General features: G+C 36.2%; 1 protein-coding gene across 31 annotated transcripts in view; it reads right to left on the bottom strand.

The window, feature by feature from the left end:
- The window catches only part of PICALM (phosphatidylinositol binding clathrin assembly protein), a 103,674-nt gene that overhangs the window by 16,257 nt on the left and 69,843 nt on the right, over positions 1-17,574 (bottom strand). For 15 of the 31 annotated variants that reach the window (XM_036259988.1, XM_036259959.1, XM_036259964.1 and 12 more), the window contains 7 exons: positions 10,985-11,092; positions 8,183-8,314; positions 8,047-8,077; positions 7,548-7,647; positions 4,197-4,220; positions 2,717-2,776; positions 506-610 (listed from right to left, as the gene is read on the bottom strand). In XM_036259988.1, the coding sequence (XP_036115881.1) occupies positions 506-610; positions 2,717-2,776; positions 4,197-4,220; positions 7,548-7,647; positions 8,047-8,077; positions 8,183-8,314; positions 10,985-11,092 (560 nt within the window). Of the gene's footprint in view, positions 1-505; positions 611-2,716; positions 2,777-3,775; positions 3,845-4,196; positions 4,221-7,547; positions 7,648-8,046; positions 8,078-8,182; positions 8,315-10,984; positions 11,093-17,574 lie in introns of those variants that run through there. The other 16 variants (XM_036259977.1, XM_036259976.1, XM_036259990.1 and 13 more) reach the window with 4 other exon arrangements.

Below are 17,574 nucleotides of genomic sequence, written 5' to 3'. Positions count from 1 at the left end.
GTCTATGAAATACATGACTAGATTCAAACTGAATCAACACCAATTCATTCTGGCAATACACTATATGCACTGGCAAATATACTACTACATGCATTCAAGTGGAAAGAGATTAACAAGTCCACTACCAGTTGCACTGGCACTCCAAATGCCAAGGCCGTGGAGCTCTGAGTTCAAGGTTTCTAGGCTTCACAAAGGAGATCATACCAGACTCATGAACAGAAAGTAGGTTTCCTAACCTGGGAAAAACTGACCTCTGATTCACCAACTGTAAGTTATCAAGAATTTTTCCATCTTTAATATTTGTAATCTGCTTGTCATTTCCGTCAAAATAATCAATATTCCTGAAAGCTCTTAGATGAGAAAGATATAAAACAAATAACATCCACCATGAAGGGGAATAATGCTAATAACTTGTTTCTCAAGATGTATAAAAGGACTTTTTAACACTGCATTCCTTCCACTTCAAACACATTAAAACAGTTATATGTAAGACATTACTTAATACCTGCGCTCCTGATACAGGGCCAAAGGGGTTTGGTGGTCTCATGACAGGCTGGCTGTATATTAAAGTTGGTTGGGTCATTACAGGTACACTTCCCATCTGAGGAGGCTAAAAAATAGAAGAATATCTAGTTAAAGAATGTTGACTCACATTTCCCTTTTTATAAAATAAACAAATAAGAAAGATGTTGAGGAGAAAAACTACTACTACTTTTGCTTTAACTCAAAGGGAAAATTCCCGTAAATACAAATAAGACTGACAGCTACAAATGTTTAGGAGTATTCATTCTGGTATGAAAAGTCTTTAATGTGCATATAAAACAATTTTTTATTTTTTATTTTTAGAGAGAGAGGAAGAGAGAAGAGAGAGAGATAGAAACATCGATGAGAGAGAACATCAATTGGCCGCCGCCTCCTGCATGCCCCGCCACTGGGGATCAGGCCCAACCACTGGACATGTGCCCTGACTGGGAATTGAACTGGCAACCTCTTGGTGCATGGGTTGATGCTCAACCACTGAGCCACACCAGCTGGGCTAATGTGCCCATTTTTAAAATTTGTATAAAAGCTTATATTTTGCCCTGGCCGGTTTGGTTCAGCGGTTAGAACGTCGGCCTGCGGTCCAGAGAGACCCAGGTTTGGTTCCCACTAAGGGCATGTACCTTGGTTGCAGTCTGTCCCCAGCCCTGGTTGGGTCGTGTGGGTGGCAACCACTCGATGTGTCCCTTTCACGTTGATGTTTCTCTCTCTCTCTCCGCCTCCCACTCTATCTGAACAAAATATCGAAAAATGTCCTCAGGTAAGGATAAAAAACTAAAAAATAAATAAAAGATTAGGTTTTTCTATACAATGAGTTGTAAAATTTAAACCTTTCTATAGTACAGCAGACAAAATAATTTTGACTAAAATTTTTCAAATTTGCCAGCTTTAGATATAGGGAAACTTAAAACTATAAAATGACTACGACATTTCAAATCAAAGTAAATTGCCTCTGTATATCAAATCAAATTCTTATGCCATCGTGCAAACGATCACAAATAAACACGGCTAACTCTTTGAAGAGGTTTTCTATCTATGGTTCTTTCATTTTATTTCAGACATTTTAAGGGAGAACCAGGGAGGATATTATTTTGGTTAAAATGCAATATAAAATCTTATCATTCTATAAGTTCTATTCAAGTAGACTCTTATTTGTAGAGAACTTCACTTTAACAGTTATTGCTGAGTTTTTGTGCAGACTCCTTTCTTATGTAATGACCACCATTCCAAAAGCTGTTAAACTTCTTCTCTTTGGTTAATCCTCACCCGAGGATATTTTTTCATTGATTTCTTTTTTTTTAGATAGAGTGGGAGGAAGGAGAGAAACATCAATTTGAGATCAACTGGTTGCCTCCCACCAGACCTTGACCAGGGCGGAGGATTGAACCTTCAACCCAGGTACACATCCTTGACCAGGAATCGAGCCCAGGACCCTTTGGTCCAAGGGCTGATGTTCTAACCACTGAGCAAACTGGCCAGGGTAAAAAGCTGTGAAACTTTTTCACAGGTAGGAAAAGAGCTACTTCCAGAAGATGTAAATGAAAAAGCAGCACAGGAGCCACTGCAGCAATACTAAGGGATGTAGTGCTGTCTGTCATTAGCAATAGTTCTTCAACCATGTACAGGGGGTTCAAGCCACCACCTCCATTTCTTATCTAACTGAGCCTATATATGAAGAGAATCAGGAGAGTAAGGGCAGTCTAGAATGTGGATTATGGTCAGCTTAAAGGTTAAAGGGCAGTTTTTGTACTGTTATCAACCTTGTCATAGGAGAATTTCCCTGGCCCTTACTATACTAAATTTACCTCTACACAATTCAAGAACTATTCATTATTCCCTTCCCCTACAGTATTAAGGTTCTAAGACCTCACTGGTCACAGCAACAAAGACTTGGAGTTGATATTAATGTCTGAGTTTATAATGAAGCATAAAATACCTAGCAAAGTTACAATGCAAAAATAAGCTACGTAATACTGTGAATATTAATGTTATTTGTTGTATAATGACTATTCCAGAAATACTTAAGAAACCAATGAATACTGTGGTACATACAAGGTTCTGTAGGCACTAAGGGTATGGTTGGCAATAAGTTCTTTTTGCAGTTATGTTTGTAATAAAAGCATGTTAAATATGAATCAACCTATTTTCAAAAAGCTGTGTATAGAAAAATACTTACAATTCCATATCCTATCATGCCTGTTGGTGTAGTAGCAGGATAGGCCATTACGGGGGGTGCCTGAAATAGTGAAAGAAAAAATAAACAAGGAAGTATAACTCCTGTATGTCAACTGAGTTCAAGGAATTAATAGCTGTAGTTCAACTAAAAGAATTGCTAAGACAGCTGTGATTAAATGTGACACTTGTGATCATTAATAACTGCGTCAATTTGTCAACTATAATAAAAAAAACTGTCAATGCTCAATGAAAAGAGGTGTCTTGAAATCAGCAGAAAAGCAGAATGATTAAAAAGGAAAAAATACTATTTAAACTTAGATACTTAAATAGTGATCTAAGATTTCAACGGGCTTTTACAGCTTCAAAAATCTTCAGATTTTAAAAAATATTCATAGTTCTAAATTTTAAAGTCTATTACTATCATAAAAAATTTTTACCCAGAAACTGTAATACTACTGAATGTTCTCCTAGGCACTTCAGTTTTTAAGCAAAGAAAAATAATTTAAAGATCCCAAATCAGTAATTTGATCTTCCAAGAAATTACATTTCTAAGGACCTCATTCACTTTTGTCAAAGAACCCCAAAGACTTCAAACTACTACTGAGTATGACTATTTCTATAAAGCACAATGTTCTTAGAGTATTATACTAGCATTCCTTATTTATTCCATAAATTATTTAAACTATCTTCTGCAAAGCAGCAAATTGCAAGAGCAATAAATTTTTCAGTCTGTTTATGCTTTAATGCTTAAAAGAGCCACCCACCACTAAGATATTTAAGTTCCACTCCTCCTCCTGCTTTAACTCATGCTCTGTAAATATATACTCCAAACACAAATCATTTTAGATATATTTGCTGTCTTAACAACATTCCCTGTGTGTGTTATCTCATGATGAAAACTAAAACTGAATATAGGTGAAAGACCAATAACACTGCTGAAACATTAAAAACAAAAACTGAAAATATATGGCAATTTGCACATATGCATGAAGAAGGTAAATGAAGCATAATTAAAGGGAAAAGTTAAAAGTTTAGTATTTGGGTGAGCATGAAGAACTTACTGGTCTCTCCCTACTTAAAAACCAAGAGCTGCAAGAACAGTAGACAAACTGCCAAGTACAGCATAAGCCTGTAAGATGTCATGCAATTGTTATTTTCAACATTACCACAATCAACATTTCCCTTCATTCAGAAGTATTCAAGTGCATAGTGGCAGCACAGATACACACACAGACACCCAGCCATCTGGCAGCAAATGGCAGAATATTAAGCAAGAAAAAAAATTTATATTTCCCATGCCATCATCAGAATCAATTCTGCAACACATCCATGAAATCAGTAAATGCTAGGAAGAATTTTTGGCACACTGAAAATCTGAATGTGAAAACAAGTAAAATAGCTGAAAGGTTATGAGATTCTGCTACAGCAGTGGTTAATAGCATGCCAATTTATTGCAAAAAGGCTAGTTTTTGGTCACTTACGTATTGTGGAAAATGCATGCCATTCTGTTTTTCCCAGGGAGAACAATTACATAATGCAATAACACTGGATTAGAACAAGTACTTACACAACAGAAAATACACAGAGAGCATTTTAGTTCACATGTACATTCACTCACTACGTAAAATCCCTTGTACTTCCAGTATCAAATGGAAGAACAACTATAATAAAACACTATCAAGGTTGACAAGGAAATCTTAGCCTTTGTCATTATAGTCTTTGGCATTACCCCCTGGCATACAAAATAGTTTACTGATTGCAAGTATCATTAAAACATAATATCAGCCCTGGCCGGTTTGGCTCAGCGGTTAGAGCTTTGGCCTGTGGACCAGAGAGGCCCAGGTTCGGTTTTTGCTAAGGGCACGAACCTCGGTTGTAGTTTGTCCCCAGCCCCAGTTGGGGTCATGTGGGTGGCAAACCACTTGATGTGTCTCTCTCACGTCAATATCTCTCTCTCTCTCCCTCCCTCTCTCTCTCTGAAGATAAAAGCAAAAAAAAAAACAAAAACCCATAACATCAAAATTCAGTGCATCCAACAAGGTTGCATATGACATCTACCATAGGTTAAAAAAAAAAAAAAAAAGGCAAGCATAACGAAAAAAATTTATAATATATTATTACATATTTTAATAAAATACCAAATAATTTAAGTTTTAAAAAATATTTAAAAACCTTGACAGTGTTTAAGAATTAATAAAAAGGTTAGAAATGTAAAGAAATGTCATAAGCAGCAGTTTACCTAAGTAGTGAATCACATCACCAGCCCTAAATGTTAGTCATTAAAAAGAAATGCTATAAAATTCATACACACAAATATTTTAACAAAATCTGAAAAGATGATACACATCACCATATATAACACAGCACCATAAAACATTGCTTTTATCAACTTACGAATCCTAGATGGTTATATGCTTATTACATTTCAGTAGTCAATCTTAGGTAAAGTGCTATATCAAACTCCCGATATTTCATAAATACTAATTTCATTAATACTAATTCAATATAAAATAAGAAAATATCCATTGTATTTATATCAACATTTGGATTTATATCATTCCTCATGTATTATCAATGTATAATTCATACCTGAGGCTATAAAATCCACTAACCTAACCTCCAGCCATTCCCTGGTCACTGAGGTGTGTTACAGTGGGGAAAAATACTGGATTCAGAGTCAGAAGGATGAATTTCAATTTATTTGCACTTGAAAAAAAAAATCACATAACTTTATCTTTACAACTGGGATGATACCTACTCACTCAAACACCCTCAAGAGTGCACTGTTTACAGACTCAAGGCAGTGCTTATGTGTGTGTAAAAACCTAAACTATTTAAATACAAGGTTTCATTTAGTGGCACTGACCACTATCAGTGAAAAATTACTACCTTAAAAAGGTGGCTAAATCAATGTTACTTTTTATTTATGAAGACAAAATAACAGAACTCTTTAATGTCCCACAAAAAAATTTTTTTAAATCCTCACCCGAGGATATTTTTCCATTTATCTTCAGATGGAGGCGGAGGGAGGAAGGAGGAGGGAGACAGAAACACCAATGTGAGAGAGATACTGCTGACTGGTTGCCTCTTGTAGGACCGAAACCAGGGCCAGAAACTGAACCACAACTGAGGTACATGCCCTTGACCGGAATCAAACCCAAAACTCTTTGGTCCTGGGGCCGACGCTCTATCCGCTGAGCCTAACCAGCCAGGGCTGTCCCACAAAATTTTATCAGCACACTATTTTATGATTAAAACGGCAATGCTCTGAAAGAAACTGAATAACAAGTGGTATAACAAAGATAATGGGGGTGGGGTGGGGGGTATCTAATAACAATAGAAAGGCTACAATGTGTAGTTTGTGGTGTCAAAATGCTGCTAAAAGCACACTGTTATAAGAAAGCATGTTTCAAATTTTTCCACAAGAAGAAACTGGTTTTCTCTGATCCAGAAAGATTTATTAGGATGTTTGTTTGTTTTTTTCAAAAAAAAGCAGCTGACCAAGGACTGGAGTACAGCCACAAAGCTATTCTGGAATAACTACACCTTAGAGTAATTAAAAACAGTAATAGAACTTCTTCAATACTAAATGCGAAATAATTAATTAGCATATACAATTAATCCTCATTATTCGTGGATTCTGTATTTGCTAATTTACCTACTTGCTAAAATTTATTTGTAATCCGAAAATCAATGCTTATAATGCATTTGAGGTCATTTAATGTCATTTATGGACATCTGTAGAGTGGTGAACAATTTGTCTCCCTACACAGTCATTTCCAGTTGAGTTCGAACAAGGCAAACTCTGCCCTGTTTCAGCTCTAATATGAAGATGACCAGAAGATGGAGAAGGGAGGGAACTGAACAGTAGTGAGAAGCAAGAAGCTCTGGCTCTGGGGCCAGTGGACAGAACTAGAATCTTAGCTCTGGCACCTGTTTCTGGGGTAGCCTCAAACAAGTGATTTTCTCTTTATAAAATAAAAAATGTATTATTTACCAGAATAAGTTTTTAATCCCAGTAAGGTGTGTGTATATGTGTGCATGTGTGCATGCATGTGCGCGTGTGCGCCCACGCACTCCAATGCTTATACCCACACACAGTTGATTCTCTACTGGCAGCAGCTGATTTGTTGCACTAGTGTTCTTAAAGTCACCCTAACACTAAATTAGTAAATACTGAACCACTGTTGGAGGAAATATCTATGTGTGTATGAACTTAGCAATGGTTCAGTGTTCGGGTGACTTAAAGAACATAAGTGCAGCAAATAAAGAAACTGCACTATATAAATTATATGACAATATTAATAAAAGCCAAGCAAATACAGTTCTTTACCAATGGTGAGATCAGACAAAAAGAAAGAAAAGATGTTATGTTCTAGGTAAATGAATAATAAATTTGAAACCAGTGGTAGAGAGTAGTAATTAAGAGCTTATGTTATGAGATTAGGCTACTTGGGTTCTAAAAACCCACCTAATTAATCACTTAAGAATTCTGTAATCCTGGACATAAGTACTTAACTTTGTGTCTCCATTTCTTCATCTGTAAAATCAGGACAATAACAGTTGCTATCATTTAAGGTTAATTTGAGGATTATAGAAAATGAAATCACATATTATTTATTAGAATATGCCTGACAGAGTAACCTTAAACAAATGTTAGCTATTAAAATGTACCTGCAAATATAGTCAACTAAGCCTCAAGTATAAATTATTTATATTTCTAAAACTCAATAACAATCTTTCCATTTATGCCTGTCACTTTAAAAACATTTTTATGTTACACATTTACCTAAATTATTCATGTTAGTATATCACAAGTTTTTTCAACTCACCATTGTTGCAGCATTCCAAGCAGTTGTTGGTGCAACTTTTGGTTGCCAGTTAGATCCTCCAGTTAGCTTCTTTTCACCTGGCTGACTCCAATTTACATCACTTTAAAGAAATATAAATGAGAATATTAAATGTCTGTTATCATGAAGTTTCTTTACTATATATTTAGGTAGAATAGAGCATTTAAGATGCAGATGATATCTTGCACGACCGGTGTAGCTCAGTGGACTGAGCATTGTCCTATGGACTGAGAGGTCCTGGGTTCAACTTCAGGTCAGGACACATGCCTAGGTTTCAGACTTGATCCCCAGGAGGGGACATACAGGAGGCAGCCAATCAATGTTTCTCTCTCACACTGAGGTTCCGTTTACGCTCTCTAAAAAAATTGGTACAAAAATATTTTTAAAAAAGATGAAGATGACATTTCTACACATACTTTCAAGATGAAAGCCAAATCCACCTCTAAGTGGCACATGGGAAAGAATACAAATAAAAACTCACTTCTTAGTGGTTCCATTTCCAATGCCAAGATCTAGGACAGAAGGGGGAAAAATCAGTTAAAAACTAGACTCTTTCTTTTTTCTTTAAACAAAACAACTAATTTTAAAAAAGATTAAAGAATCCAAATAATACTTACTGCCCACAAGGTTGGCTAAGGATGAATCCAAGTCATCAGATACTAACTTGTTAGGTGGAAGTTTGGAAACTGGAAGACTCTGATTCTGAGAGGCCACTGTTGGTTTGAGAAGTCCACCTAGTTCATCAAAGCCTTAAAGTTACAAACAGACGAAATAGGATTTGTAAGGAACTTTATAGTGCTACAACTTTCTAAAAGGAGGTCTCTGCCTTTTCTCCTTGTTTGTTCACTGGAAAGTCCTCCAAAAAAATGGGTATAAACATACTCTCAAGTGGGAAAAGAAGAAATCCACCATTTAAGTGAACTGATTGAGAAGGCTGAATTTGTTTTGACAAATAATTTGTCTTATTTCATGACAAAATTACATTAAGATTAAGGGGATGAAGAAAGAAGCACTCAAATAAACTATTCTTATTCCAAAATTGTAAAAAAGAAAGGAATGAAATGCAATTCTCCCCTCTTACATGACAAAATTTTCTTAAGACTCACTTATACCTGAAGCAATGCAGGTAAAAAAAAATAATACATCTCTGGAAACTGAGAAAAGTTTCTTTTAAGAAATAATATTTTATAGACCTTTTTATACTCTCAAAGTGGAGAATGTAAGGTATATATAAAATAGTACATTAAAGCTAGTCAAAATGAACCGTTAAATAATCTCTTTGGTTCTGTCTAAACCTGCTAATCTAAATTATACCTGAGAAATTGCTAGATTATGGTCCAATTGCATAAAACCATCTAGTAAACTAGGACAATGCTTAGAAATGAAAAAAAAAAAAAATCCCTTACAGTTCTCTACCAAAGGGTAGAAGAAACCAACCCCTAAAAACTGAATAGCATAATCTAGGAATACCAGAGAATTTGAAACAGAAAGCCATTAAAAATGGTAGTTTACACAGGAGGGAAAAATGGAGATGGAAGAAGACTTGACTTGGAATGGTGAACACATAATACAAAATACAGATGATGCATTACAGAACTGTATACCTAAAACCTATATAATTTTATTAACCAATGTCATCCCAATAAATTCAATTAAAAAAATGGTGGTTTACAAAATAAAAACAATTGGTCTCTATTTCCTTTATTATTTTTCCAAGATAATCTCAAAAGGAAAATGTCAAATGCATCAAAAAATATAATTATAACCCTACTAGTGTATAGAAAAAAAAATTTAGTCCATACATATTTTATATCAGCTTACTTCTTATTTTGTGGATCACAACTAACTGCATATTATAAAATCAAAAATACCTCAATATATTTCTTTAAATGGCTTGAATTTAACTACTAACCAAAATCAAAGGCCATCACATGGTAAAAACAGGAATGTCAATTTTAAGGAATGTTTAATCTTTATAAACTTCCAATTAACAGGATATTAATTGGAAATAATTAAGTACAAACTTGCTCTACATTTTTATAAAAGTTCTTTTAATTCCAAAATATATAAAGTACTCATACAACTCAACAAAAGGAAGACAAAGAACCCAATTAAAAAATGGGCAGAGGACCTAAACAGACATCTCTCCAAACAGGACATACACATGGCTAAGAAACATGAAAAAATGCTCAACGTCACTAATCATCAGAGAGATGCAAATTAAAACAACAAGGAGGTATCATCTCACACCTGTCAGAATGGCTGCCATCAACAAATTATCAAACAACAAGTGCTGACGAGGGTGTGGAGAAAAGGGGACTCTAGTACACTGCTGGTGGGAATGCAGACTGGTGCAGCCACTACGGAAAACAGTATGGTGTTCCTCAAAAAATTAAAAATTAAACTGCCATTTGATCCAGTGATCCCACTCCTAGAAATATATCCTAAAAAGCCTGAAACACTAATCAGAAAAAAATATATGAAGCCCTATATTCATAGCAGCACTATTTACAATAGCTAAGATCTGGAAACAGTCCAACAATAGATGAGTGGATAAAAAGGCTGTGGTACATATACACAATGGAATTACTACACAGCTGTAAGAGAGAAACATCTCTTATTATTTGAGATGACATGGAGAGACCTGGAGAGTATTATGCTAAGCGAAATAAATCACTCAGAGAAAGACAAATACCACATGATCTCACTTATTTGTGGAATGTAATGAACAAAAAAAACCTGAAGAACAGAATGGACCTGGAGACATAAATGTGGGCTACAGACTGGATGACAGGGGGGAGAGGAAGGAGACAGACTACAGAATTTATATGCATTTATGCGTAACCAGTGGACAGAGACAACAATGCTGTGGGGAGAGGGGGATCGGGAGGACAATGTCAACGGGGGGAAAAGGAGAAACATCTGTAACAACAGAAACAAATTTTTTAAAAGTTCTTTTAAGAGAAATTAATAGGCACACACTACAGTAAGAATCATCCTCACAATAATACAAAGCCCCTATACATCCTTAGTTCTGATACACTAGCTGTTTATCGACAAGTCAAAGTACCACAGGCTATATTTTCTTGGTTTTCAAAAAGCCAATTTCCTTTCTGTAAAGGTAAAAATTATAATGAGTCACCTACACACAGCCACTATCATTCTAGCACTCTAATCTGAGCAAAATCTTTTCCCCTCTTATTTAGCTCCGGGAGAAACAAAATCTTCCCAGAATCAAAAATGCCACTAAGAAAGGGTAATAGTCCCTTTAAGTTCTCATCTAGTGGTTGAAGCCTCGAGGAGGAACAACTTTGGCTACTGCAATTTAATCTATTTCTACATGTTAAAAGGTTATATGTCCCTACATAGGATCTAAACTAGAACATTATAGCAATGTTAATAAAATAATTTTTTCTTACCCCCAGAATCTACAATAATGTTGGTGGATTTATTTCCAAACACAGATTCAAAGTCAACATTAAGGCCAGCTGAAGGATGTGGCTGTGCAACTGGAGAAGGAGTGAATCCTAAGAAAAACAAAACAAAAAAGCTCATTTTTTAAAAAGTCTACATTTATAATTCTTTAATAATAACAATAGAATGGAAAAAGCAATACATTAACACAACAAAAACAAAGCCAACTTTGCAAGCAGAATGTTGCCTACACTACCACATCTTTTTGTGGTGATTACATTTTCCATAACAAAATCATCCATCCCACTGACAAAGTAAACAAACATAAGAGCAACAGAAGTTGAACTACCAGTATGTTTTGTTACAGAAAAAAAAATCTTTGTTTATTTTTTATCTTAATGCTATATGTTGATGATCTTTTGAAAAAAAGTGAACACTTCTAAAATGTACAGTGTAAGGGTTCATTTGGGAATGAAATCGTCTACGTTGCTTTATAAATAGATGAATCCACTTAGTATCCCAAATAGATGAATCCACTTAGTATCCCCAAGAGTCCTTTTCCCTCTATCAATTCACCTTCCACATTTCCCTCCCTCCCTCCCCCCCCTTTTTTTTGTGAAGTAAGGTTCTGAATTTCTAGGGACTGAAAAGAATTAAATTATCTAAAATTAGGGCTGTCACATGACTTGGGAGCTTTCAAACCACTGAGTATATACCCCAAAAGAGAATAGCCTAGCAAAGATCACAAGAAGGAATTCTTTCCCTTTGTTGAAGGCTGTAATAAAGGGCTCCTAAGTTATCTCCCATCTCTAAATTCTATAAACCCAGAATGTAAAAAAAAGAAAGAAAATCTCATATTAGAAGATTAACAACTATATTATTAGGGAGAAGTTAAACTTTTGAGTCCTAAACATAGGCTCTCCTTCTTCCTCTTTCACCTTTCTGCTGAAGGTCCTCCAGTCTGTCAGAATCTCACTTTGAATTCTTAATGTACACCACACCAAGATATAAAGATATACAATATGATGTTATACCAAAAATACTGATCTTAAAAAAAAGTTAAAAGTAGGGTAAGAATTGGGGAGAAGCCCAAAAAGGTCCTCAAAGACCAAGGCCAGAAAGCAATGACTTATTATTAACAATGACACACACAATCTAGGACATACCAATACTACTACTTTAAAAGCAGCATTTTAGATCACAACATAAATATTCTATATGGCATAATTTTTTTGTTTGTTTTTTTTTATCCTCATTCGAGGACATTTTCCCATTTTTGTTCAGATAGAATGGGAGGGAGAGAGAGGAAGAGAGAGAGAGAGAGAGAGAGAGAGAGAGAGAAACATGGATGCGAGAGAGGCACATCGAGTGGCTGCCTCCCACACAACCCCAACCAGGGCCAGAGACGATCTGCAACAGAGGTATGTGTCCTTAGTGGAAACCAAACCCGGGTCTCTCTGGACTGCCCGCAGGCCAACGCCCTAACTACTGAGCCAAACTGGCCAAGGCTATATGGCACAAATTTTTAAGAATGTTCAAATTTGACCTTATTTCCTTTAGTACTTAGTGCTTAAAATACTCTTAACTCAAAGACATTGGTCATACAGTGACAGCAGAAATACTATCAAAATACAAAATAATTTAGTATATAAATCTGACCATTCATCAAAAAGTCCCTAAAATTATACAGACTTACCAATTTAACAGCATTTTAAACTATATCAGCTGTTTAAGAATTATACCATGGACTTAACTGGTTCTTCTCCTTACAAAAATAATCAATGTAACTACTCAAGAAAGAAAATAATCTATCATGCTTAATTATGTGTCCATGCTATCATTACAGTGTAAAAAGTATACATATTCTTTGTATCATTCTGGAAACAATATCTTGGCTATGATGTCACTAAGTATTAGAAAATACTGTATAAGGAACAATAATGTATAACTAGGACAGTACATAATATCAAATATCTATTTTCTCCTGCTATTTTGTCCCAACTTTCTAGAATTTGGTTGATATCACAGATAAACTTATCATTTATAGTAATAAAAAAAAAAACTTTATTACTTTCTGTAAAGAGAGGAGCCATCTTCTGAGGTTCCTAGGAGGACCAATACGTGAAATTACATTATTATTACCTAGAAGTATAAGAGGTTTGAAAGTATATAAAGTAATCCAGAGCTAGTACCTCAAATTTAAAAAGCCTCTACATAGTCTGGCCAGTGTGACTCAGTGGACTGAGTGGCCTCCCATGGACTGAGAGGTCCTGGTTTGATTCTGGATCAGGGCACATGCCCAGGGTTGCAGGCTTGATCCCCATTAGGGGGCAGGCAGGAGGCAGCCAATCAATGCTTCCATCTCTCTCTCTCAAAAAAAAAACACAAAAAATCAATAAAAACATATTTTAAAAAACTCTTGTTTTGTTTTGTTTTAATCCTCACCCAAGGACATTTTTTTTTGTTCAGCTAGAGTGGGAGGGAGAAAGAGGGAGAGGGGAGGGGGAGAGAGAGAGAGAGAGAGAGAGAGAGAGAGAGAGAGAGAGAGAGAGAGAGAGAGAGAGAAAACATCGACGTGAAAGGGACACATCGAGTGGTTGCCACCCACATGACCCAACCACAGCCAGGGTCAAACTGCAACCGAGGTACATGCTCTTAGCGGGAACTGAACCCGGGTCTCTCTGGACCACAGGCCGATGCTCTAACCGCTGAGCCAAACCGGCCAGGGCCACAGGCCGTGCTCTAACCGCTGAGCCAAACCAGCCAGGGCCAAACTCCAGCTAATAAATAAGTAAGTAAGTAAGTAAGTAAGTAAGTAAATAGCAAGCCTCTATCTATATCGACACAGAAAATACATAAAAATAAAAATTTTAATAAATTATAATAGCTGATTCACTACCAGGGAAACAAGAGCATATTTTCAAAGCAACAGTTAGGTAATTAATAAATGCTGGTAACACACACACCTTCAAGGAAAGAGTTCTGTGTTATCATTTCCATGCCCATTACCAACTTAATAGTCTTTTATCTCTGGATAATTTTTTGGGAGACTGTCAAGGATTGTCCACCTTTAATTTAAAAAAAATTTTTTTTCTTTATTGATTTTTAGAGAGAGAGGAAGAGAGAGACAGAAACATTGATGAGAGAGAACATCGATCGGATGCCTCCTGCATGCCCCCCACTGGGGATTAGGCCCACAAACCAGGCATGTGTCCTGACCAGATATCAAACTGGCGACCTCTCGGTGCATGAGTCAACGCTCAACCACTGAGCCACACCGGCCAGGCTCAAACTTTAATTTTTAAAGATGACCTAACAGACTCTCTGAGTTAAGGTCAACTTTATAAAATAATCACTACACTAACTGCCTACTCTTTCATTTCACAAAGGCCCAGTGAAAACTCTGTCACCAACCAATACTACTTCATAGATGAACATTTAGAAACCACTGCCCTGCAGGGCAAATCTCAAAAGGACAATAATATATTAACTAAAAGGTACAAGATGAACATGCTTTGAGGACAGAAAAACATTCCAAACACCTTTTAAGAAAAATTGGCTGGGCCCTGGCCAGTTTTGTTCAGTGGTTAGAGCATTGGTCCGCAGTCCGGAGACCGGGTTCAGTTCCTGCTAAGGGCATGTACCTCGGTTGTAGTTTGTCCCCAGCCCCAGCTGGGGTTGTGTGGGTGGCAGCCAGTTGATGTGTCTCTCTCACATCCATGTTTCTCTCTCTCTCCCTCCCTCTCGCTCTATGAATGCAAAGAGTGTCTCAGGTGAGGATTAAAAAAAAGAAGAAGAAAAGAAAACTTGGCTGGGTTGTTAATGGATTTCGGTGGCAGTTTTGTAATAAATAAAGTCCCTTACTTTTTTTGTGAAAGTAACTGTTACCAGTTATTAATTCCCCATAGACAGGATACTACTTAAACCTCATAACAACCCTTTGATAGAGAGATTATACAATTTACCCAAGATCAAAGATTTAGTAAATGCTAGAACCAAGACTTAAATCCCAATTTGTTTGATTCCAGAATCTATTAGGTGTTTTCAGTTTATCCTAAGTATCTCATCTTCTATAAACCAGTAGGTAGAAAATAAATTATTATTATATCTGTAGCAATTAAATATATATGTTCATCAGAACTATTCAAGTTTTTATGAACTTCTTAAGCTTTTCATTGCAAATGCTTGCCAAAAAAGTGAACCACCCTTGGCAATTTTAAAATCTAAAAGCAATCCAAAAACAATCAGTGCTCAAAATTGATGATGATTAAATAATAAAATTAGGTAGAAAGTACATTCCAAATACGAAATGATCTGCATACACAAGATGGATTTTTAAGAGTCCTTTTTATGATAATTCTATGTGCCAGAAATAGTGCTGAATGTTACAAAGACATATCTGTAAACATCACAGCAATTCTACAAGACATTATTACTCAATTTTCATAGGTTTAGAAAGGTTAAATACTTGCTTAAAGGCACACAAGTGAGAGAGAACTGGAAACCAAACCCAAGTTCACTGGTTTCCAAACATTCTTTCCATCCAATGTCCACATATACTGTATTTTTAAGTACTTTTAAACATGTTCAATTCTTACTGCCAGTCAAAAACCTGTTGTGTGCCCGGGCCGGTTTGGCTCAGCGGTTGGAGCGTCGGCCTGCGGTACAGAGAGACCCGGGTTCGGTTCCCGCTAAGGGCACGTACCTTGGTTGCAGTTTGTCCCCGGCCCTGGTTGGTCATGTGGGTGGCAGCCACTCGATGTGTCCCTTCACATCAATGTTTTTCTCTCTCTCTCTTCCTCTCTCTCCCTCCCGCACTATCTGAACAAAAAATGGAAAAATGTCCTCGGATGAGGATAAAAAAAATCTGTTTTGTCAGTTGTGTCAAACCTACTTTTTAATTTTAACTTAACTAAGGTAATTAAGTCCTATGTACACAAAATATCAGCTGGGTTTCAAGGTTTTATGGCTCCTGCACTGGCCTAGAATATACTTGAAAGACACAGATGAATATCAAATTGTCCATGCCTCCATGGAAACTGCACCCCATTTCTTTGCTCTTTGCATAGTGCTAGAAAAGCATGCTTCTTTCCAGTGGAATCTCCCTAACACCTGCACAACTTCTAAGTCAAACTTATCTACTGTTCTATCACATAACACCTATCCCTTGTAATATTAAAATGTTAAAAAAATAAAAAATGTTATAAACTTTCCCAAGAATTTTATTGATTGATTGGTTGATTTTTAGAGAGAGAGGAAGGGAAAGGGAGAGAGAGAGAGAAACATCGATGAGAGAGAACATCAAATGGCCGCCTCCTGCACGCCCCCACTGGGGATCGGGCCTACAACCTGGGCATGTGCCCTGACCAGGAATCAAACCAGCAACCTCTTGGTGCGTGGTTCGATGCTCAACCACTGACCCACATTGGCTGAGCTATTTATTTATTTATTTTTTAAGTACATTTTTATTGATTTTTTTTTAAGAGGGAGAGATAGAAACATCAATGTGAGAGAGAAACACTGATCAGCTGTCTCCTGCATGCTCCTACTGGGGATCGAGCCCACAACCCCTGCATAAGCTCTGACAGGGAATCGAACGGGGACCTCCCAGTCCATGGGATGATGCTCAATCAACTGAGCCACACTGGCCAGGTCTTTCTGAGAATTTTAGAGTTTTGAGAATAAAAGCAACTAAAAGATGACACAAAACAATAATGTGTTTCATTAGGAAAACAAAATAATACTTATTTGTTATTTGTTTTATTTTGTTATTTGTTTTTTAAATATTAAAAGTATTTTAATAAAACTTGTAAGTATTACAATTTTAAATATTACAAATATTTTAAAAACTCGTTTTAAGAAAAAAAAAAAATCTTTCCTGCACAAATTGATACATTTTAGAGCTACTTTTACCTACCTCCAAATAAACCAGCTACAGCAGAAGGGACATGGCACATAAGGGTGGTATTAGGATAGGCTTGAATATCAGAGAAAGAATCTGACAAGGCATTGGAGGAGGGGGAGAGTACAGAGGAGGAAGAGTTAAAAAGTAGAATGGAGTAATTTAAAGTAATCAAAAAACTAGGAAAGTCAGAACACTTGGCATTCTTCAAATGAAAACTTACTAAAAAGAACACTTAAGGCTCCATTATGAGTAGTGTATTTAAAATACATATTATACTCACACAATTTGTTTTTAAAAACACAGTATCTGTTTAGATTTTTTAAAATATGAAGCAGTTGGCTTTTTAGCTAGTATTAATCTGTCTTCTAATGTCTTCTTTTACAGATGAGGAAGCAGGTCTAGACAAGGTCATTGGCATGGCATACCTGGGACCACAACCCATCCCCTGACTTATCATTCAGCGTTCTTGTAATTTGAATGAGGACAAGCAACCTAGTACACTGAGCATCACATCATCAGATCAATGTCTTCCTCTAGAAGGGCTGGACGGTATCCATATAGCTATTTTCTGATTTTTCTGGGTTATTCTTAATCCTACAAAACAGGGGTTGGCAAACTATAGGCTATGGCCTATTTTTACAAGCCCATGTAAGCTAAAAATAGTTTTTACATTTTTAAATGGTTGTTATA

This window comes from Molossus molossus, unplaced genomic scaffold (genome assembly GCF_014108415.1).
Source record: "Molossus molossus isolate mMolMol1 unplaced genomic scaffold, mMolMol1.p scaffold_m16_p_13, whole genome shotgun sequence".
Classification (NCBI taxonomy): domain Eukaryota; kingdom Metazoa; phylum Chordata; class Mammalia; order Chiroptera; family Molossidae; genus Molossus; species Molossus molossus.
Note: the sequence above shows the minus strand (reverse complement) of the source record. Positions and strands in the feature narration are given on the sequence as shown.